Source organism: Crotalus tigris, unplaced genomic scaffold (genome assembly GCF_016545835.1).
Source record: "Crotalus tigris isolate CLP2741 ecotype Arizona unplaced genomic scaffold, ASM1654583v1 scf7180000018155.2402879, whole genome shotgun sequence".
Lineage (NCBI taxonomy): Eukaryota > Metazoa > Chordata > Lepidosauria > Squamata > Viperidae > Crotalus > Crotalus tigris.
In genome coordinates, this window is record NW_024096851.1 from 1,729,542 (window position 1) to 1,751,896 (window position 22,355).

At 38.7% G+C, this 22,355-nt stretch overlaps 1 protein-coding gene across 1 annotated transcript; it reads left to right on the forward strand.

The window, feature by feature from the left end:
- The first annotated feature begins 367 nt into the window (after positions 1-367).
- EXTL2 (exostosin like glycosyltransferase 2) lies at positions 368-22,233 on the forward strand. The gene is made up of 5 exons (XM_039348466.1): positions 368-843; positions 3,128-3,194; positions 12,123-12,550; positions 16,343-16,413; positions 19,916-22,233. The coding sequence occupies exons 2-5, from the start codon at positions 3,190-3,192 to the stop codon at positions 20,405-20,407; spliced, it is 996 nt and encodes a 331-aa protein (XP_039204400.1). The 5' UTR covers positions 368-843; positions 3,128-3,189; the 3' UTR covers positions 20,408-22,233.
- Positions 22,234-22,355: the final 122 nt, after the last annotated feature.

Here is a 22,355-nt window from a genome sequence, read left to right on the forward strand (position 1 = left end):
AGCCAGATGTTTAAACTGGATTTGACATTTTTATCCACCTATCGAGTCCTTCCCAAGAACCTGGAACAGGCAGAAGTTATATGATGATGTTAAAAGTAGGTTGCAGGACATAAGCTGTTCCAAGTAAAGCTGCCTTTTACAATTGATTTATAGTGATTTTGTCAATGCTGATCGTGTTCCAGTGGTACTAGTTGTTTTGGAATTGCAACCAAAGTGCCTATCGCTATCGGTACTGTCTTTGCTTTCTGTTGCTATAGTTCTATTTCTATTTGTAGATCTTGGTATTATGCAGAACTTTGTACTGTTATTTTAAAAAGGGCTTTCTTTTAATAAAATGCGTTGGTCTGAAAAGGTGTTACCAGACTCCTCCTGAATTTTGCTGCCATAGACTTAACGCGGCTCGCCCTTTACAGCCTTTCCAGAACAGGAGAGGCTGCAGTAAGGAGGGGACGCCCAAAATAGGCTTCACGACTGAAGAAAAATCAGTCTAGCTGGGGAAAAGAGAAGAAGGACGGAAATCCCTTATTCTATACCTGCAAGATTATTACCGACTTGTCCTCTCGCATTGGCAACTGCCGGAGCCCGGAGGAGGGGTGATTTCTCCCAACAGGAAACACAGGGAGACAAAAAAGGAAGGGACTGCGAGGCCGAGTCCAGCCCCCTTTTGCGTTCCTCTCACGTTGCGATGGATGTTTTTTTAATTGCGATTGAAACGAGCGGTACAGCGCTAGACGTTTGCAAGTCGGAAGCGACGCCTTTGATAACGGCATCCTAATTCCCGAGGTGATCGCCCCTGCTGATATGTGAACTCTCTCTCGGGCCTCGGCCTCCCCTTGTTTGCAGGTGAGCAGGGGACAGTCTGAAACTGTGATTGTGGTTAAGCAGCTATGAAGTGTCATATACATTGCGAGAGATGTGGGGGGGGGGAGCAAGAAGAAACATTTTGTGGTTACGTAGAGGGCCCACGGGAGGGGGTCGAGGAAGAGACGTAAACTGAAGGATCAAAAAAAAAAATTTTTTTTTGATTCGAACAATAGTCTACTGGATCTTTTGCTTTGATCTCACTCGTGTGTCGTTTTGCGTTTGTTTTATGGACTTACAAGGGGATGAAAAAAATAAATACTGTAGCAGGGTATTGCGGGGATTTCATAATGCCCAGGAGAAGGAGTTGTATATTCGTCTTTGCGTCACTGACAACCCTATCATACTGTATATCGTACAGATCTTCCTTACAGACTGGGATCCCTATAAGATAATATTTTGCTCTAGAGTCTAATACATCTGGAGTCTAGATGTATTAAAAATAAGATGGTAGCCCCCCTAAAAAAGAGAGGTGCTGACCCTGCATCAACCACGGTCTTTCCCCACATTTGTACCTACACTATCCTTAGCTTTTAATTTAGGGAAACTCGTAAATGATTATTCAGAATAATAAGCCTTCCCCAGGCTGATTCCCTCCACATATCTTGGACTCATCCTGGGAATTCTGGGATTTGAAGTCTGATATACAGAGTGCAGCAGTTATGGAAATCTGCTCCAAAAGAACTAATCAAATATACTTTGGCTTATTTATTTATATGTTTAATTGATTCATATCTTGCCTTTTGTACAGGAATGAAAGGCAATGTTCATAATGCTTCTTAAACCATGCAGCTTTGCATCACTGTCACATTTAACACAAAACTCTTGTATAAATACACGTTTGGGACTGGAACCTACTGAGATTGTTGGGCCTTTTCCTCAGAGTTGTATAACATGGAGCTGCAAATAAAAAATATTAAATTCATGGCTCTAAACAAATGAGAGTATCCCGAAACTCAGGGACAGATTTTCCACAAACACCTTTGTCCTAAAGCAGTTGCCTTACTTCAAGATGATTCAGAAAAGTAATGACCAATGAAGAACTCATGCCTATCAATACTCTCTCTTACAATATTGTCAGTTTTTTTGTGCAAGAGAGGCTACCAGTCATAGTTAACCTTCCTAAAATAAGAACCGATAAATGCATCGATCTAGATGTGATGTGTCAGCAAAAAATTAAAACCATCTGGTGGACAAGACAGAACATTCAGTTGAAAACAGTCAGTGTGTCTGTTTTTGTTTACTAAATGCGTGGTCTGTTTGGAAGTGAGCTTATATTCAGAGGCTCACATTATATGTATAATGAAGACAAGATTCCACATTTTGGCAGAAAGGTGTATAGAAACAAAGATGTGAGATCTCGTCTCTTTGCAGTGATAGACTGTAGAAATGTTAACAACATCTAACAGACACAATTTGGGTGAAAAAGGCTTTGCTTACAAATGTCTTTGCTAGAACCTATTATCTTATGCTTGCAGGCAAGTTAGAAATTCAGGAAGTTGCAGTCTCAGTACATTGGGAGGTCATCAAACTGGGAAAGGATGACATAACTCCTAAAGCAGTGGTTCTCAACCTTTTTAATGCCGCGACCCCAACTGGTCGTAAGTCGAGAACTACACAACCAGTTGTAAGTTGAGGACTACCCAACTGGTTGTAAGTCGAGGACTTTCCCTGCCCGGGATTGCCGCGTATGCATGGTGCTGCCCCCTGCGCCGGCCGAGACATAGCTGGCAAGAGGCAGGGACGGCGCAAGCCGACCACTGGCTGGGCCACCAGCTAGCCCAGCCCAAGGGAGGTAAGGCACCCACCGGGCCCCACACATGCCAGCATGCCTCCCTGCGCCCGCCGGCCTCCCACCCCTGGCCCTCTTTTACTTACATTTTTAGTAGTTGCTCAGCAGGGAGGGGTGGAAACTTCCAGACAGCTCGCCTTCGCTGCAGACAACTTGCAGCACCATTTGCAGAATGAGACTTTTGGTGGGCTCAACAGGGCAGAGACAGCCTGGACAATTCCTATTGGCTTTTCAAAGCCAATAGAATTAGACTCTATTCAAGAGAGTCTATTCTATTGGCTTTCAAAAGCCAATAGAATAAAAGGGAGTAGCACAGCTAAGGAAAAGAGAGAAAAAAATGGCGGACTGCGTTGTTTGGCGACCCCCGTGAAATGGTCGTTCGACCCCAAATGGGGTCCCGACCCACAGGTTGAGAACCACTGTCCTAAAGCAATATGGCAATGCCTAATTTTAAATTACTTCATTTTCCAACAGAAGTAAAGTTTATCCTAAACCAAGAACCCTGATAGACACAGGAGAAAACTTCCTTTGCAGGAATGAGGTAAGTTCAACCAAATAGTATTCCTCTGTTGGATTGGTTTTTGTGCTTTTTAGAAATTAAAACATTATTTGTTTCTAATGCCTAGAGGAAAAACATAGCATTGTCCATGTTTAAATATTTAGAAATGTCACTGCTACTTGGCTTCCTATATAAAGATATTTGGATAGAGTTGCTGAACCACAGTGTACACATCATTTATATATTAATTATCAGTCGCTCAATTCACTGCCTAATCTCTTCATTGAAAATTATGGACCATAATCTACCATGCTTGTCTACTGCAAAGGCAGATGTTCTTTAGATGTCCAAGTATAGGCCTGAGAGTGACTCTTCCAAAGTTATTTAACAGGCACTTGTGCCTAAAGAGGATTAGAACTTGGGTATCCCTACTCCTAATCCAGAATCACTTTAACCATCACAAAATTGAACATTTATTTTAGCATGTGGTACTTCTTTATTTTAAATGTGTTTATTAAATTTACTTCCTATCTTTCCTCTAAGAGCTCAAAGTGTCTTTTATCAATATCTGTCTTCATTTTATCTTCATAAGAGCATCTCTGTGAAGTAGGTAGAGGAGAGAGAATGGCACTGGGTCAATCTGAATGTTGGCTTCCCCATCCTGACCAACACTTGAACTACTACATTGCACTATATGTCTTTTAATATGTGGGAATTGACACTTAACTGGGTTATTAAATTATCCCAGTCAGTCATAATCTAAATGAATTGACCGGGTACACGTAACACACAATCTGGTTAACCATGTTATGTGAACTCAGCAGTTAATAGTTAACTTGTGTGGAAGTTAAAATGTTTTCAAGAAGACATTTCCAGAAATGCTTTGGACAACCTTCCCCAATCTAGTATTATTCAGATATGATAGGATGATAAGGGCCGGAACAATCAATACATATGGCAGTTGTAGTCTGACACATCTAAAGTGTACCACATTAGAAAGAGCTTGCACACATTATAGCAACTACCTTTATTTCATGTGTAACTCTGCTGTGTTATCATCCATCCCTTAGAAGCAAAGATTGCTTGTCATCCTACTATACTCACAGCAAGTATCATGATATCCTGTAGTTCACAACAGTTCTTCATTGGGAATGGGTTTGTGAGAATTCTTCATTATACATGTTGAATAACAATAACAGAGTTGAAAGGGACCTTGGAGGTCTTCTCCCTGCCCAAGCAGGAAATCCTATACCAGTGGTGGCGAACCTATGGCACGGGTGCCAGAGGCGGCACTCAGAGCCCTCTCTGTGGGCATGCGCACCATCGCCCCAGTCCTAGGCCTTCAGCTGGGTTTTATAAAACCTTTTCGCTTTAGGCCTCCACCACAGTGTGCAAAAAAAAAAAAAGGTTCAATCAATCAGTCAATTTCAACTTCTCGCGGGAAAAAAAAATCTTGCAAAGTTGGAATTGATTGATTGAACTTTTTAGTCCTATCCAGTCTGCCGTTACCACCGCAGCCACGCCCACCCAATGGGCCATGCCCACCCAATGGGCCACACCCAGCCAATGGGCCACACCCACCGGCACCCGATGATGCATAAGTGTGTTTTGGGTTGCAGTTTAGGCATTCGGTCTCTAAAAGGTTCACCATCACTGTCCTATACCATTCCAGACAAATGGCTTTCCAATCTTTTCTTAAAAACCTCCAGGGATGAAGCACCCACAACTTCTGAAGGCAAGTCATTCCACTGATTAATTATTTCTCACTGTCAGGAAATTTCTCCTTATTTCTAAGCAATGGATGGAAACTAAGCAAAAAGAGAAGTAACCAATTCTCTTTTTGATTAGTTTCCATCCATTGCTTCTTTTTTTTTTTTTTTTTTTTATTAAAAGTTTTATAAATTTTACAAAAAAGAAAAAAGAATACAAAACAAGAGACAACATATACAAAAAAATAAAACTAAACAATACATATATATAAAAAAAAAACCCCCACCCCTCCCAAAACCCCCCCCTCCCTTCCCCCCCCCCTGAGCGTCCCAGAGCAGAATATAGGCTTAAGAAGTAAAAATAAAAATTAAATTAAGAACTTTATATTTATATATATAAAAAGATTATCTATAATATATATGAAAATAAAACTTATGAAAAAAATATATAATATTTTTGTATACCCAATCTAAATTGTATAAATTTTATCCATTTATCCCAAACAGCAAGAAACTTCTCTTGCGTTTGTTGCTTTAAGAAAGCCGAAATCTTTGCCATTTCCGCCAGATAAGCTACTTTAAGAAACCATTCCTGCAATGTAGGCAAAGATTCCTTCTTCCAATATTGTCCTACTAACAGCCTAGCGGCTGTAATCAAATTTAACATCAAAACAACCTCCTCCGCCACACCCAGCCAATGGGCCACACCCACCGGCACCCGATGATGCATAAGTGTGTTTTGGGTTGCAGTTTAGGCATTCGGTCTCTAAAAGGTTCACCATCACTGTCCTATACCATTCCAGACAAATGGCTTTCCAATCTTTTCTTAAAAACCTCCAGGGATGAAGCACCCACAACTTCTGAAGGCAAGTCATTCCACTGATTAATTATTTCTCACTGTCAGGAAATTTCTCCTTATTTCTAAGCAATGGATGGAAACTAAGCAAAAAGAGAAGTAACTAATTCTCTTTTTGATTAGTTTCCATCCATTGCTTCTTGTCCTATCTTCAGGTGCTTTGGAGAACAGGTTGACCCCCTGTTCTTTGGGGCAGCTCCTTAGATATTGGAAGACTGCTGTCATGCCACCCCGGTCTTTATTTTCATTAAATGAGACATACCCAATTCCTGCAACCATTGACTCACCTTAGTTCTAGTAGCATACATGTAATGAAGGAAATTGCATTACACTGTAATTTCAGGTTAGTTTGAAAATTCTCTTTGGTCTTGATTTGAAGATAACTGATTGATCTGTTGTTTATTTTGTCATTGTGATTTTGCAGAATGCATATTTAATCATCCAGGTGGTTGGAATTTTGAGGATTCCCCCAGGTTTTCTCAAATGCCTCTAGAAATTTACCCCAAAGTTTGGGGTGATTCCATGGCTCCTGGTTATTGTGCCTAATGTATACTTATCATGTTTTGTTGATAAGAGATGTTGATGTTACTGGCTTTGGGTCATTTTCATGATAATCCATGCTTTTCTTACAAATTATGTTGCTTTGGCTTTTCAAACTATTTGCTGTTGTAAAACTGAGATTCCCCCCCCCCCATGTGTTATAGGTACAGAACTAAAGGTGATGTACAAGTTAGTATCAAACATCAATCAGTTATCATATTGTAGTGGTGAAGAGAAGTAGATTGGGAAATACTAAATTATTGTTTTAATACCAGCATAAGCATCCTCTCCTCTTTTTTTCAAATTAGGCTTAGAGAAGAAGACTTAAGGAATCAAAGTTGTGGGGGTTTTTTAGGGAAAAGACTGCAGTTTCAGTTTTTATACAAGACAAAAATGAACTTGGATCTGTCCTTTGTCCTAAGTGAAAGATGTCCCTTTTGTTGCATTGCATTGTGATAGCTCAAGTTTGAAATCCATCCAGTATTGTCCTACAGTACTGCACTCTTGTGAGCCTTATTCCTTGTTATTATTGCTCTCAGTTGTCAAACTTCATACCTGAATTCATCAGTAAATCTTAGCTCCCCACTAGACAAAAACTGAAAAACTAATCTTGTCCCAATGAATGTACAGATTGTGAATCTGTAGCTAGTCTGCCCTGGTTTATTGAAAATGTAATGGGAAGACTAAGTAGAGTGGCAGAGATTCCTGGGAGTGTTGATGGTGATTTGTACAGTTGTTGTCTTTGACAGACTCTGAGCATAAAGGCTGATCATCAAAAGTTTCAGCCTAATAGGAGATTGAACAGACTAAGCGGGCAAAGCATATTTGGGTGCAGTGGAGGATTCAGTGAAGATACTTGTGGCATCATTGTCCCAAAGATGCTTTTCATGAGGCAACCGGACTTGTTTTTCTTTGAAGACATTTTGCTTCTCATCCAAAACAACTATGGCCTGGATGACTAAGAATCTCCATAGTCATGGCATCATTATTGATTAAGGCCTATAGTATTTAGTGCCCTCACCTTACAAGGACAAAGCCTTTCAGTGGCTGACATTTTGCAGTACTCCAACACTGCTGACACTAATGGCAATGATTCAATTTGATATGCAATGCAGTAAAAAATTAGAGTTTCCTGTTTTGCACAGACAATGAAAAGAAGTGTTAACTTAAATATCAAGTTCTTCAATAGATCATAAATTATATCTTACTTTTAAAAAACAAGACATTTTATTTAGGAACTTTGTTCTGTTTATAAACAAAAGGTTTGATCCAATATCTTATAATTACTATTTTTGGGAAGAAGTTGCTACATATATAATTGTTACTACATATATAATTGTGAGACATGATTTAATAAACTCAAATGTTCATATTTTTATGAACGCTGTTCCTATTGTATGGAAGTTGACAGTAGAAGGAAAAAACAGATTGTTTATATGCTCTACTTACAGCTAAAAGACTAAAACAACTCTATGGTTTGTGGAGATTTTATTAGCAATATACAGATGAATTACTTTACTAACAGAGATTAGCTGTAGATTATTCTAATGAAATATAGCTACCATTTATTGAAATGTTTGTGTAGAATTTTCATTTCATCTCAAGTACAGGACCCAGGATTTTTATTTTTTTTTTAGAACAACTGAGTGTTCATTCATTGGTTGTAACAGGATTTCCAAACCACCTTATTGCTTGATCCTAATGCTATGACTTAAGAAACAGTGGCTGGCCCAAAGTTACCGAGTCAACTTTCATGCCTAAGGCAAGATTAGAACTCATGGTTTCTAGCCTGGTGCCTTAACCACTAGACTAAATTGGCTCTCAACCTAGTGTTGATCCATCGGTTTGGATAAGAATTGACTGATTGGCTTATTGCCCAAGCCTGACATCGTGGGCTGAGAGAGAATATAGAATAGCCATGAATACATATCTTGTATATTTTTGTTTGCTTGTCCACCTAGCAGTTGAAAAGTATATAAATGCAAGTAGATAAATATCTATGGAGATTATCAGTCATCCAGGCCATAGTTATCCCAAAGGTACTTTTTCACAAGGCAACTGGACTTTTTTGTTTATCTTTGAAAACATTTCACTTCTCATCCAAGAAATTTCTTCAGCTCTGACTGGATGGTGGGGAATGGAAGGATTTATACTTCTTGGAGACAGTTCCTTTCAGCACTTCCAAGAAGGCTCCACACCCATTTGCACTACTCAGGTGACCCTGATGACACAGATAAGCCTCCAGGTGACCTCCCATTCCCCACCCTCTAGTCAGAGCTGAAGAAGCTTCTGGGATGAGAAGTGATACATCTTCAAAGAAAAACAGTCCAGTTGCCTCGTGAAAAAGCACCTTTGCGAGTAGATAAATAAGTACCACTTTGGCTTTGGAATATAGTTATGCTGGCACATAGCAATAGCCTTATTTTCACAGTGCTTTACAGCCCTTTCTAAGCAGTTTGCAGAGTCAGCATATTGCCCCCAACAATCTGGTCCTCGTGTTACCGACCTTGGAAGGATGGAAGGCTGAGTCAACCTTGAGCCCATCCTGGCTGTGGGCAGAGTTAGCCTGCAATACTGTGCCACCACAGCTCCTAACCACAGAAATGTGCTCACATGACCATGCAAACACAGAAATGTCTTTGGACAATGCTCAACTTAGAAATGGAGATGATCACTGCCACCCAGAGTCAGACGTGACTGGAAAAGGGAAACCTTTACCTTTATATGTTTGTTCTTTTCTTTCTACCGTAGATAGCTTTTGTATTCTTTTTGACAACTTTGAGCTTCCTCCCTCCCTTGTATTACATTTTATAGCCATAAAAACAAAACATGTTTCTAGTACAGAAGCTGGCATTGTGCAGATCACCAGTTTCTTCTGCAAAACTTTTTTAGCCACAGTAAGGATCCCACTGTGATGGTAAAAAGCAGTTCACCATCTGGTGAATTGATGTTTTGTGATCAGCAAACCATGGCAGCCATTTTGTAAGAACACCTACCGATTGCTTTCAGGATTTCAAATGGTTCCTACCTCAAAAGGGTTCTCTGTCTCTGCTTATGAACGCAAGCATTTTCTCTCCATTTTTTTTCTTTGGTTTAGCTTTTCATTTCTATGGATTTTGCTCTCTGTAATTGTCTTATCCTCAGCCTGTTTTTTTTGGCTTGCTGTTTGATGGAGGTCTTGCTTTGTTCCTTGGACTTCATTTATCGTATCTATATGCCATCTTGATGTGGTTCAGAACAACATGCATTATCTCCCCTTTTGTTGGTAGAGATAGGGCCTGAGCAAAAGTCACCAAATAAGCATCATAGCTCAAGTGAAGGTTTGAATCTAGATCTCTTTTTGCCTAATCTGGTAATCTAATCATTATACAACCCTAATTTTTCTTTGAAACCTCTACTTTGATTTAAAATGAGCACCTGAGCCCTGGGTAGTCTCTTTTCGATGTCATCCCCATTATTGTACTAGATTATAACATTTTATAATTAAATATACACACACCCCCACCAATGTTGCAATGTATTGTCGCATAAATCATTTTTGGATAGAATTTATGTAAGTTGTTCCTATTCTGAAAATAGCATCCTGCTATTTCTCTCTCAGCACATTTTTGTTCAGATGAAAGTATTAAGTATCTGTTAATTCATATGCATCCATTATGTATTCTTGAATCACCTTGGGTCTTCATCAGTAAGCTATCTAAATTTAAATTCTCACATCTTCATTGAATAGCTCTCCTTGACGAAGTAACCCAAATGGTTTAGCATGTAAAAGTGTACCTGTTACTCAAGTGTTATATACCAAAGGCTAGTTTTTCTAGCATTGTAATGAATGGCCCTTTGCCAGTTTTGTCTTATTTCCTCACTGATATTAAGAATGCCTGTTCTGAAATAATAGACTGAATGATGTTGTCAACTTACAACAGATCCAGAAAATGGGAATTACATCCTAGTACAGGATCTCAATTTTGGATGCTTGGCAACCAGCCTGCATTTACATCTATTTGTAGTGCCTCACAGTCATGTGACTTACTTTGTGACATTTTTACCAGAATTTGACATTTATTCCGGTTTCCGGCAAAAAAACAGCCCCTAATTTCCAGAGGTACCAGAAGACCCACAAGACTTCCAGAAGTCCAAGAAGCCTCCAAAAAACTGCAAGGCTACACAAGAGCATTATCTGAAGTTTCCAGGCTTCATGCAACCTGGAGCTTCCTCAGATAAGCATTTCAAAAATATGTATAATTATGTGACTATTTATTAAATAATACACTGAAATAATTTAATACCTTTTTTTAATGAATTGTGCGCATGACATGCTAGCAGAGTCAAGGAAGACATTTTCTGAATTTTTGATACACCAAACCCAAAAGGTTCGACATCACTGCCATAAATGAAGATATCCTCCTCAGCTGTCTGGTAGGATTGGGTCTTAAAGTACAGTCTGGTCCTTCCTATCATGCCATATCCAGAAGTTGAAGTTGGGAGACAACTGCTCAGTGCAGTCATTACTTTTGATCATTATCTGATCTTGATGATGGACTTGATAAGAGAAACCAAGCTGAAATTAAACCCAGGCAAGAAGAAGATGGTATTAATAAGGAGGAAACTAGAAGTGGGGACTGAAGCAAAGTCTACTTTAGGTGGAGCTGTGCTCTCATAGAAGGAGTTTATCTACTGTTTGAAAATACTCCTTTTCATTCCTAGCCACAATTAAATTCATAGGTCATGGTTATGGCCTGCAGTGTGTTTACATAACTATCAAGTGATATATTAATTACAACTCCTTATAAGCTGGGTGATAGTCATCCTTGTTTTAGTTGCAATCTATTGTGACTACTGCAGTGAGCTTGAGAAGTGTCTGGAAATTAAAATGGGTGTAAAAAATGGAAAGGTCAGGTATCATGTACTACTTTTTGTATTAAAGAATCTGCACTTGCACAATCTACTCATTGTCTGTTGGGCACAACTTATGGTATTGGTGTTGATTGTTAAAAATCTAGGGTCTGACTTAAGAGTGAACACTTTAGGGTCTGACTTAAGAGTGAACACTTCTCCTGCTATGAACGTGTCTGATAACATAGAAAGACTTTTGAATACATGTCACTGACTAAAGTTTGTACACTTGATATATGGGAGAGGGGCTTCCGTGTGGCTCCAGGTTATGGAATGCTCTTGCTCTCTGAATATTTAGAAAATAGCATGGAAATATTACTTCCACAGATTCTTTAAAATATTGATTTTAACGTCATGTTCTGTTTTTTATGTTTTCATTCAAATTATTGCAAGACATTTTGGTGTATAAGCAGAAAGATACAGTATATATTTAATAAATAAATGTGCAGATTGGTTTATCCTTGGTTTATTGTTTATTACTGTGTATGGTATGCAGATCATCAGGCTAAGCTGAAGTTACCTTGGTGGAAAGGGTATCAGGGAGGAACCTCAGTCTTGATGACTAATACACTACTCTAGACCAATATGTATTCAATTGTGAGAAGTGAATATGCTATAATAAGCCACCAAAAGATCAAGGAGAACCATCCATCCCAAGTGATTGAAGGTCATCTACAAGCATGATTAATGTCATGAAGTACCAACTAGAATAGTCCAACTCAAGCTGTACAATCAGTCCTGGTCTTCTATACAGTTGGAAGAATTATATAGTTGTTAAGACATCGCCCAAGTGTTATTAGATTGTACTTTGATATGGCAAGATGGGAATGGTTTCTTTCATTATCTAAATTTCAAGCAACCAGCTTAAAGAAACTGCTTAGCTCTTGTGTTAATTTTGCATATAGCATTATATGATCATGAATGATTGACTAATTTTCACCTCTTATGGTTTTTTTTTTTTTAATACTTAAGGTTTTACCATACCTGCAAGCTACCTGGAAGAATAATGGGTATCCGGCTACTTCATTTCTCTTCTATAGTGATTTTTTTGCTGCTTCTGGTGGCAGGTGCATTAACAGCTTTACTACCTAATATTAAGGAAGATAAAATGCTCACTCTGCGAAGGGAGAGAAAATCCCAAAGCCAGTTGGCTTCAGATTCATTTACTCTCATTATGCAGACATACAATAGAACAGACTTACTCTTGAAGCTTTTAAATCACTATCAAGCCATCCCTCACCTCCAAAAAGTGATAGTTGTGTGGAATAATGTCGGGGAGAAAGCGCCTGAAGAAACATGGAATACTTTGGGACCTCATCCTGTCCCAGTCATCTTCAAAGTGCAAACGGTAAATCACATGAGGAATAGACTTCAGGTTTTCCCGGAGCTGGAAACAAAAGGTAATTATTACTGTCTTTCTTATTATCTCCTCTACCTCCTCATCAGTAATTATAGTACAATAAAAGGGCTATTGATGAAAGGGAGGAGTTATTAATGAATAATTCATTCAGCGCCCAAGGAATGTGAGAAAGTCCTTGAGCAAAGGGTTGATGGTGCCCAGGTAATGATTAGATAAGATACACCAGGCATGCCAGAGCTACATAACAGGCAAAGAAAGAATGGACCCTCCCTCCAAACTTCTCAGACTGATAAGAGACAGCAGGAAATTTATACAGGTAGTCCTCAACTTACAACAGTTCATTTAGTGACCATTTAAAGTTAACAATGGCACTGAAAAAAAGTGGACTTGTGATCGTTTGTCACATTTATGACTGTTGCAGCATCCCCATGGTCACATGATCAAAATTCAGATGCTTGGCAACTGACTCATATGTCAGTGTCCTGGAGTCACGGGATCACCTTTCGCAACCTTCCTGACAAGCAAAGTCAATGGGAAAGCCAGATTCACTTAACAGCTGTCTTACTAGCTTAACAATTGCAGGGATGCACTTAGCAACTGTGGCAAGAAAGGTGGTCAAATGGGTCAAGGTTCACTTAACAACTGTCTCACTTAGCAACAGAAATTTTGGGCTCAGTTGTGGTCGTACGTTGAGGACTACTTGTACTTTCAGACTTGCAGTTAAAGTAACCTTACAATAAAGCATTAGCGTTAGCACATCTGATCTTGTTTCCTGTCTGGTCCACCAGGGAAGGCTGACAATTGATTGTTTAATAACTGCAACAACATCATACAGTGCCTTTTACAGGTGAATAAGCCATCACGGATCAATATAATCACACTTTCATATGGCCTTTTTGTCTTTCTTACTGACAATTATTTGTTATGGGGCTGGGGCTTGCCTGTTTGAATTCTGAAGTCCCAGAACACTTTAAGCTTGTTCATTTTCTATTACTCTGTCTATTTCATGGTTCCACCCGTCCTTGCAGGCAAATGTATTCCTTGCAGATATTCCAATGTACTATTGTTGCTACTGTGTCCTGCCATTGTTTGTAGACAGACTGTGTGATCTTATTGCAGCAGCTAACTAACTGGTCCATTGTTTCTTCAGCTTTTTTGCAGAGGGGGCATTTGCTCTCTGTTGCAGTCCTAGTTCTGGCTTCGTATGCATTTGCTCTTAAGACTTAGTTATTTTACAGGCAGTAGCAGTCCCTCTGTCTCTTTCCTCAATTTCCCTGCTCTTAGCCATTGCCAGGTCTTGTTGTTGGCCACGAAATACTTTGCCTTGCCATATCTCTTTTCTATTCTTCATTTAGTGTTTCTTGTACGCCAGTTTGATCTCTCAAACACACAGTAAGTTCAAGGTTTACTAGTTTGAGTACATCATATTCACTGTCCTTCATATATTCTTTCAAAGCCTTTTTTTTTTCTTGGACTGTCTGGTGTACTTGCAACATTCCACATTCACCTATTTTCCTTCTGTCAATATCGCTGCATGGATGAAGGGCATGTTCATTGTCATTATTTTTCTGGTCTTCCTATCCAGGGCTTTTAGTTCTGCTTGAATGCAACCCACTATTCCAGTGATGTATCTAATGACTGGAATTCCCCAGGTGTTAACTGGATTGATGATATCTCCTGCACTGAGTTTGCACTTTCAGATCATCTTCACTTTTATGATGTATTCACTTCTAACTTTCTTCTTGATTTTATTATGCTTGATGTAGTTAGCCTGAAAGATGCCCAAGTATTTGTAGTGATCGTCCTCATCCAGACTCTCAATTTATTTCCATAGGACATCTTAGTGAGTGTGCCACATTTGTCTAGTCTAAACTCCATTGCAATATCTTGGCTGTATATCCGAAAGGTGTTGAGCAGTGATTTTAGATAGTGTTTTTCCGTACATCTTCAGATTGTTTATGTAAAGGTGGGATAGACTGGCTGATGTACTTGATGTTTGATAGCCATGGCCTGACTTGTTGAGCGTTTCTGAGAGGAATCAGTGCCATAAGAAACAGTTGTGGTAATACTGAGTCTCCTTGAAAGATTCCTCTCTTGATATTAACCTCTCCCAGTATATTAGCATTGACCAGCAACTGTGTCTTCCATTGTGCCATTGAACTTTGCACAAAGTGTCTGATGTTTTTATTGATTCCTGTTGTTTTTAGGCACTTGTTTATCCAATCATGTGGCAGGGAGTCTTCTTGTAATCAATCCAATCTATGTTCAAGTTGGTCTTCCTTCTCTTGCAGTTTTCCAAAATCATCTTGTCAATTAGGAACTGATCTTTTGTTCCTCTGATGTTTGGGCCATATCCCTTCTGCTAAGGTGGAAAAAGCTTGTTTTCAACTAGATACTGTTGCACTGTATCAGCTGCCACACCAGTTAGCAAGTTGTTGATAAGCAGGCAATTGGTCTATAGCTGCCTGATGCTACCCATTTTACTGGATCTTTCATTATCAGGTAGATTTTACAGATGTTAAAACCAATCTTCAATGTCATCTCTTGTGGTAAGTTGTTAAACTGCTTGGCAATGGGCGTGTGTAGCTTAATCAGATATTTCAACCAAAAATCATGCAGTTCATCTCCACTGCATTCTTTTCAGATACCTTCTTCTTGCTGGAATTGATTTGTAATAACAGATGGTTATTTCTTTTTTTCCCATCTTTGTATATTTGCTATGGGTAAGCATCTTTCCCATTTGCCCTGCAACTGCTAGCCTCAAAAAGCTAAAAAAAAGAAAAAGTTACTTAAAACACACCCATCTGCTGCAGTCACATGATCACATTTTGAGTGTTTGGCAGCCCACTCGCATTTATATCCAGTTGCAGCGTCCCATGGTCAGGTGATCACATTTTGTGACATTTCTTGCTGTTTTCCAGCAACAAATCTCCATTGGATAAAATGGATTTTCATTTATGACCATGTGGTTCACTTAAGACCATGCTGCCTCGCATTGTCATAGAAATGATCATGCTTTACAACTGCAACAACTTCCGATCAAAATCCCAGTCCCAAATACTGTATGGTTGTGAGTCAAGGACTACCTGGGGGGGGGGTTCCCTCCTTTCTCCACAATGGTTGCCAGCACTATTCCCAACCACCACTGTTACACTTGCTTGTAGTCCTATTTCTTTTCTCTCAGTTAATTTAATACTAATTTCTCTCAGCCAGGGCTCTTGATTCTGCCCCTCACACCACAAGCAAGTTATAGATTTGGTACCTCTAGTTTCATCACCACCACCCCATTATCACATACTATACATCATTAAGATTGGATTCTCATAAGATAATGCCCCAAAATGTGTTTTGCTCACTTTGTGCTTCAGTGTGTTGGGGGGGCCTAGACAATGGGTTTACAAATCAGGGTTTAAGAGTAAAGCCTTCTAATTGTAGTATATTTGGAGAATGTGATAAAAATATAAGTTGCAGCAATATATGAACCCAGCCTACCCTTGAAATTATAAACATTCTTACTACAGAGTTAAGCCCTATTGAACAAAGTAGAATTCACTTTGAGTATAAAAGCTTGAGATCATATTTTACAGAATGAAACATAAACTTCTTCTGTGATTGTTATAATGAGAGCCAGTTTTTTTTTTCACTAATTATTCTTCACTTTGGGGACAAGAGAACATTTTAACCACTGATATCATATTTGGGGTCCTCTTGAAGTTGGCAAGATCCTACCAAAGAGCAACTATATTTTCCAATCACCATGAATATTGTTTAATCTATTGTAAATATTTTGCTCAGTAAAAGCACTCATTAAAATGCATTTTTCTCCATTCAGCTGTTTTGATGATGGATGATGATACCCTAGTTAGCGCCTATGACCTAGTTTTCGCTTTCTCCATTTGGCAGGTAATGTTAGCTTTCTGCTTTGCATGTTCATTTAGTACAAAATGTGTTTGAGTTATGTACTGTTCTGATCTCCAAAGGTCCTTTATGTACACTTACTTAGAGATTACAGTCACACTTAGAAATTAAGTCTCAAAGAACACAGCATAGGTAGATAGTCATTTTTCTTAAAACTGGTGATTTTCAAAAGTGCCAAGATGTTCTAAGGAAATTGTATGTCTGTAATGTATTCAGCTATATTCAGATTTAAATCAGATTTAACCAACATACTAAAAGCCTAACTATTTAACAGAGGGGCCGTAAATATATTCATTATGTGGTGCAAGAGACAAATTTCTATATATTCAATATGTGGTGCAAGAGACACATTTCCACTGTACCAGTGGAACAACCATCATGTCTTCTAATTGTCAAGTCCAGGAAGGGAAAAGGAAAATACAGTAGAAAATACACTAACAACAATCCCCCCCCCCCCAAAAAAAACCCATTGTTGACTGTGTAGATAAGAACATCCATCCCTATAAAGAAAGAGTGAATGAGCTCCTGATGAAAGATTATCCTAGAGCAGTGGTGGCGAACCTATGGCACGCGTGCCAGAGGCGGCATTCAGAGCCCTCTCTCTAGGCATGCACACCATCGCCCCAGCCCACCTCCCCCATGCCCCCTCCTCCCCAGCAGCCCCCCCGGAGAAGAATTACTCCTGAGCAACGCAGCCAAGAACATGGCAGCCAGACAGCGGGGACATTGCACTTGTGCCCCGTCGCGCAGATGATGCTGCGGGGTGTGGGTGGAGGGTGTGGCTGCCATGGCGCTGCTGGGCTGCTTGGGCAATATGTGGCAGACCATGGAGGAGGTGGGTGGCCCTGTGGGTGGGGGGGTGGGGGCGGAGCAGGGATGGGCTACAGGCAGGGGCAAAGTGGGGTGGGGGGGGCAGGGCCGGTTTTTGGGCACTTGGTCTCTAAAAGGTTCGCCATCACTGTCCTAGAGACCATAATCTACTAATCTTAATAAGGGAATCTGTAGCAATTCCACCTTTGCCAGTGGCCAAACTCTGTATATATATCTGAGGTTGAGTTCTGTCATGTACCTATGAAGCATTGTTTTGAACAAAACATGCACAGAAAGGCAGGATTGACACTTTGGATTCTAAGGGGGCGGGAGAGTGCAGCTCTGTGATATAGCTACATCTTTTCCCAGGATTGCAAGGCTGCTTTTTGATCCCTGAAAAAGAGGCATTTGGCTTGAGGAACTGCAAACAGCTGCAATGAGCACATAGCACATTTGAAACTGAAGCGTGGTCCTAACACAGAAACCATACCAGATAGTTCGCTGAGCAAGCATGCTGTCAGCCCTACTGTGTAGACTAAATTAAGAAATCAGTTTCACAGAAAGGCTAAAACTGTTTTTGTTGAGATTGGCTATATCAACAAAAGAGCCTGACTGTGCTTTATTTCCCACTCCCCTGCCCTTATACTCATGAAAATTAAAGAGGTGTCTCTCGGAGCCACTTCTGCATTTCTTCTGCCCTGTTTTTTTACTTGTCTATTGGTAAAGGATGTGGAGCGTCTCTATCAAGATCGTCTGCCTTACTCTTTCTACACATATAGCCTTGTGAGGATAAGATACCCAGAATAGGAAACTATTCTTTGAGCAAGCAGTCTAAAGGATGCAAAGAAATCAAGCTCTTGTACCCACCTCTTCTAGCCCACCACATAGGGTGCAGGGCTGGGAAGTCAAATATGAGAACGAATACATCTAATCCTCGGGTTATGATTCTTTGTCCAGCGACAGATTTATATATAACGTGCCATAACTTTTTCTAGCTGTTTATCCATCAATCCCAAAAGAAAAATCTCTGCTTTCAATTGTATATATGTCTTTAAAATCTTTAAAATACAAAATTATTGTATGTAATTGAGTCCAAATTGTTTTGCCTTTTTTACACATCCACTGAGCATGATAAAATGTCCCTTCATGTTGGTTATATTTCCAGCATATATTAGAAGAGCCTTTATACATTCTAGCCTTTTTTTTCCAGCGAATGTACCAATATAGCATTTTATAAAAGTTCTCCTTAAGATTACAATATTATTCTAAATTTCCATTATATCAATGCATATTCTCCCACTGATCCATTTGTATATTATAACCAAAGTTTTTAGCAATAGCACTTAAACTTATGTACCACTCCAAAATGCTTTATAGCACTTTTGAGCGGCTTACAGAGTCAGTATATTGCCCCCAACAATCTGGGTCCTCATTTTTACCGACCTCGGAAGGATAGAAGACTGAGTCAACCTTGAGCCCATTAGGATTGAACTCCAGACTGTGGGCAGAATTAGCCTGCAATACTGCATTCTAACCACTGGACCACTATTTTAATCTATTTTATCTTATAGTTCTTCTCGTGTTTTTATTCTACATTCTCCTTGAGAAAATTGTAATATATCACTCAATCATTTGTATTTAATAATCGTATCTCTTCTATAAAATGTTTTTATGCTGAGACCCAGGATGGTATTTTTGGGCACAGCCTACATTTATATCTGTTCCAAATTTTCAGTATGTCAGGCTGACAAAATGATTTTTAAAATCTACACTAACCTTAGACTTATACCATAGATAGTATGCCACCCAAATCTCAAATCATGCCCTTCTAACTCCAAATGTCTCCTGTTTCTTAGCAACCTCTCGTCTTTCATCCAGACCAAAGAGCAAACAGCAAAATATAATTTCAAATTAGATGTGCCAATCCTCCTTTCTTTTGCATCTTAACTCATGGTTTTTCCCTCTGCCATACAAATGTATATATTAGCGCTATTTTTTTTTTTTTTTGCACATCTGACTGAAACTGAATTAATGACAATTCTGCATGTATCTGAGAGTTGGTATAGCATAGTAACACCAGTTCTAAAAATCAAGCAGATCTTATTTTAAATCTTACCGTGATTTCCCTATGTCCCTTAGGCAAGTATTTCAGCTGTGCTCTTTGGAAATTAATAATACTGATTCTTTTAAAGTAGTTGTTAGGATTACATTAGCTTATGAATTTGGTGTGTTTTGAATATGTAAATTGTTATTTAAATTGGGGTATTGCTGCTGTGGACCTCCCCAAAAGACCAAACCTCTTTTGGATTTCCAGAAGGAATGTCAGTGCTTAGCCTAGAAACGAGATGTAGGAGAGAAAAAATCCTGTTCTTTTATAATATATCACAGAAGACACATAAATGGCTATAGAATACATAGGCAAATTGGACCCTGAATGCATAAAGCATGCCAATATAAAAATAAGGGCATTTTCTGAACTCTACTCTTCAACTTTTTAACTATACGGCACAAAATGTGGCTAAATTTGCAGTGATAGTAAACCTTAACATGGGGAACATCTTATAAATAATTATTTTTGATGTATGTTTTTGTTATTGTGTCATAAATGTTTTGCAATTGTTTTTATTTGCAATTAGGCGCCCAACGGCAATATTATGACATTTTTCTTTTCCTACAGCAATTTCCAGATCAGATTGTTGGATTTGTTCCCAGAAAGCACATACCCAGCCCTGCAGGGATATTCAGCTACGGGAGCTTTGAACTTCAGGGTCCTGTCATTGGCAATGGAGACCAGTATTCAATGATCCTAGTAGGAGCTGCCTTCTTCAACAGCGCATATCTAGAACTTTTTCAAAAGCAGCCTGAAGCTGTGCACACCATGATTGATGAGACTCAAAATTGTGATGATATTGCCATGAATTTCTTGGTAGCCAAGCATACTGGAAAGCCATCGGGCATGTTTGTGAAGCCAGTAGACATCAGGAATTTAGAAAAAGAAAGCAACAGTGGTTATTCTGGAATGTGGCACCGGGCAGAACACTTGCTGCAAAGGTCCTACTGCCTTAATAAATTGGTTAGTATCTATGGCAACATGCCTTTAAAATATTCTAATATTATGATTTCCCAGTTTGGTTTTCCAAACTATGCTAATCACAAGAATAAAGTATAAGGATATGCTCCAATAAATGCTTCGACGTGCTTCTCGGCAATTCAACTAATAAACCAAGTAGGGAAGTGTGTAAAGAAATCTGTAAGGGTACACATTATATGGAGCTCTTTCTGCAAGAGCTCTAAGGGGATGTAAAGTCTGGGTGAAACATTCTATCTCTTGTACTCAGCATGTGAAAGCTTTTTAGTTGGCTTTGCTATTTATCCCCATTTCAGACAACCTTCCTCCCCCAAACACTTGAATGCAGATTGTCCCAGAAAGCCATGTGCATTCATGTAATCTAAGATGCAAATATACTATATCTCCAGCCACAATGTGTAAGCCAACAACCATTTTTCATTTTCAGCCTGCCTGTTCAAATATGCCTGTAAAAGGATGCAAAGAATAAATTCTCCATAAAATGTAGTGTTTCTTCTTCACACATCTGTACAATGAGGCTACACTTGATTTATATATCAAATATTGCTCCAGGACACTGAATAGTTTCATAGTTTTGTAGAAATATTTTCTGTGGAATAACTTGATGATTTGAGAGCATTTGCAATAACATTATTTGCTTCCCCTTTCCACAGCTAAATAATATTTTTTTAAAAAGCAAATGGTGAGATATTTGTCACAAATACTATTATCTTGATCTTGAGACATGTGAAGAGTTTGCCCTCATCTTCCACTGATCTTTTTTATTTTAATAAAAGCTGTCTGAATTTTGAAGACAGTGCTATTTTATGTCTTAAGCCCAGACCTAAATAGTTTGCAGTGTTTTTTTTAACATAATGATAAAATGTTTCTGAACTTACACAACTTGTAATATCTATGTGGTTGTTCAGTCTGAAATCTTTCTATATTTCAAAAATATTGTAACAGTTTTAATCCCTTGCCTATCAGTAAAAGTTAACAAAGGAAATTACAAGATTGGGAATTTTTCCCATGCAAATCGTAATTCAAGACACAGAGAATGCAGCACTTGTGACAGATACAGTGAAATTTGGAAAGCTCCTAGCATTTCAAGTTGCTGTCTTCTCTGTAAACTATACATTTGTATATTCAAGAACAGTAATTGTGTTTTCAACTATATACATTCGACAGAAACCAAGTCTGAGATCCAGAGATCCTATATAATTCATTTTTTTTTTGCTTTTTCAAAGAATCAACCCCCCCTATCCAAAGCTGTTCAATCCATATTTTAATATCCAACTTGTTTCAACTGAAAATTTGCCATTACCAAAAGAACCCCCCATTTTATCTGTGCAATATTTTGATCGGATTAAAAAGATTAAGCATAGATTACTATACAAAAGCTGCAGCCAACATCTGCAGCAGCTCGCAGTATGCTGGTAGAACATAGAAGCCAAAGTAGGAAATGGTATCAAAGATTTCTCAGCCTACAATCAATCTGAGTTCAACTGTAATTTTTTTTTTAATTTGAATGCACATTTTTTTTTCAGGCTCATTTATCTGAAGCTGGTGGCTTATTGCTGCTTTCAAGGAAATAAAATGAATATTAGTATTTGTTTGGGAACAGGTTGCACTACCTTGTATGTTAAGGTGCCATATTTCTATTCATTTAGTTAGGCTTATTCTGTATCTGAGTTTGTATATTTCTTTTCCTTCTGCTCAATAATTTTCAATCTGTTGAAAATACGTATGATTTAGAATTCAGTGGTTCCTAGAGATGTGACTGCCTAGTTCAGTTGTATTTTGATGTATTTTGTAAATGCAAAAGTTCTGCATTTTATTTTCTCGTTTATAGTCATATTGTTGGAATAGTTGTTCTTTCATCCTTATTTTCTAAGAGAACTGCTAATAAAATGTGTAATATTGAGAAATGTTGCATGGTTATTTATTGGCTGAAGTGAGCTGTACTATAGAGAAAGTAGACTAATTCCTTCTTTTATGCTCATATGCCAATGAATTCCAACTACTGGAATTAATTGTATATAAGATTACA

Coding starts and splice junctions, on each gene's coding strand:
- EXTL2 (XM_039348466.1), top strand. Junction 12,551..16,342: donor CCCGGAGCTGGAAACAAAAG/GTAATTATTACT, acceptor TTCTCCATTCAG/CTGTTTTGATGATGGATGAT. Junction 16,414..19,915: donor TCGCTTTCTCCATTTGGCAG/GTAATGTTAGCT, acceptor CTTTTCCTACAG/CAATTTCCAGATCAGATTGT.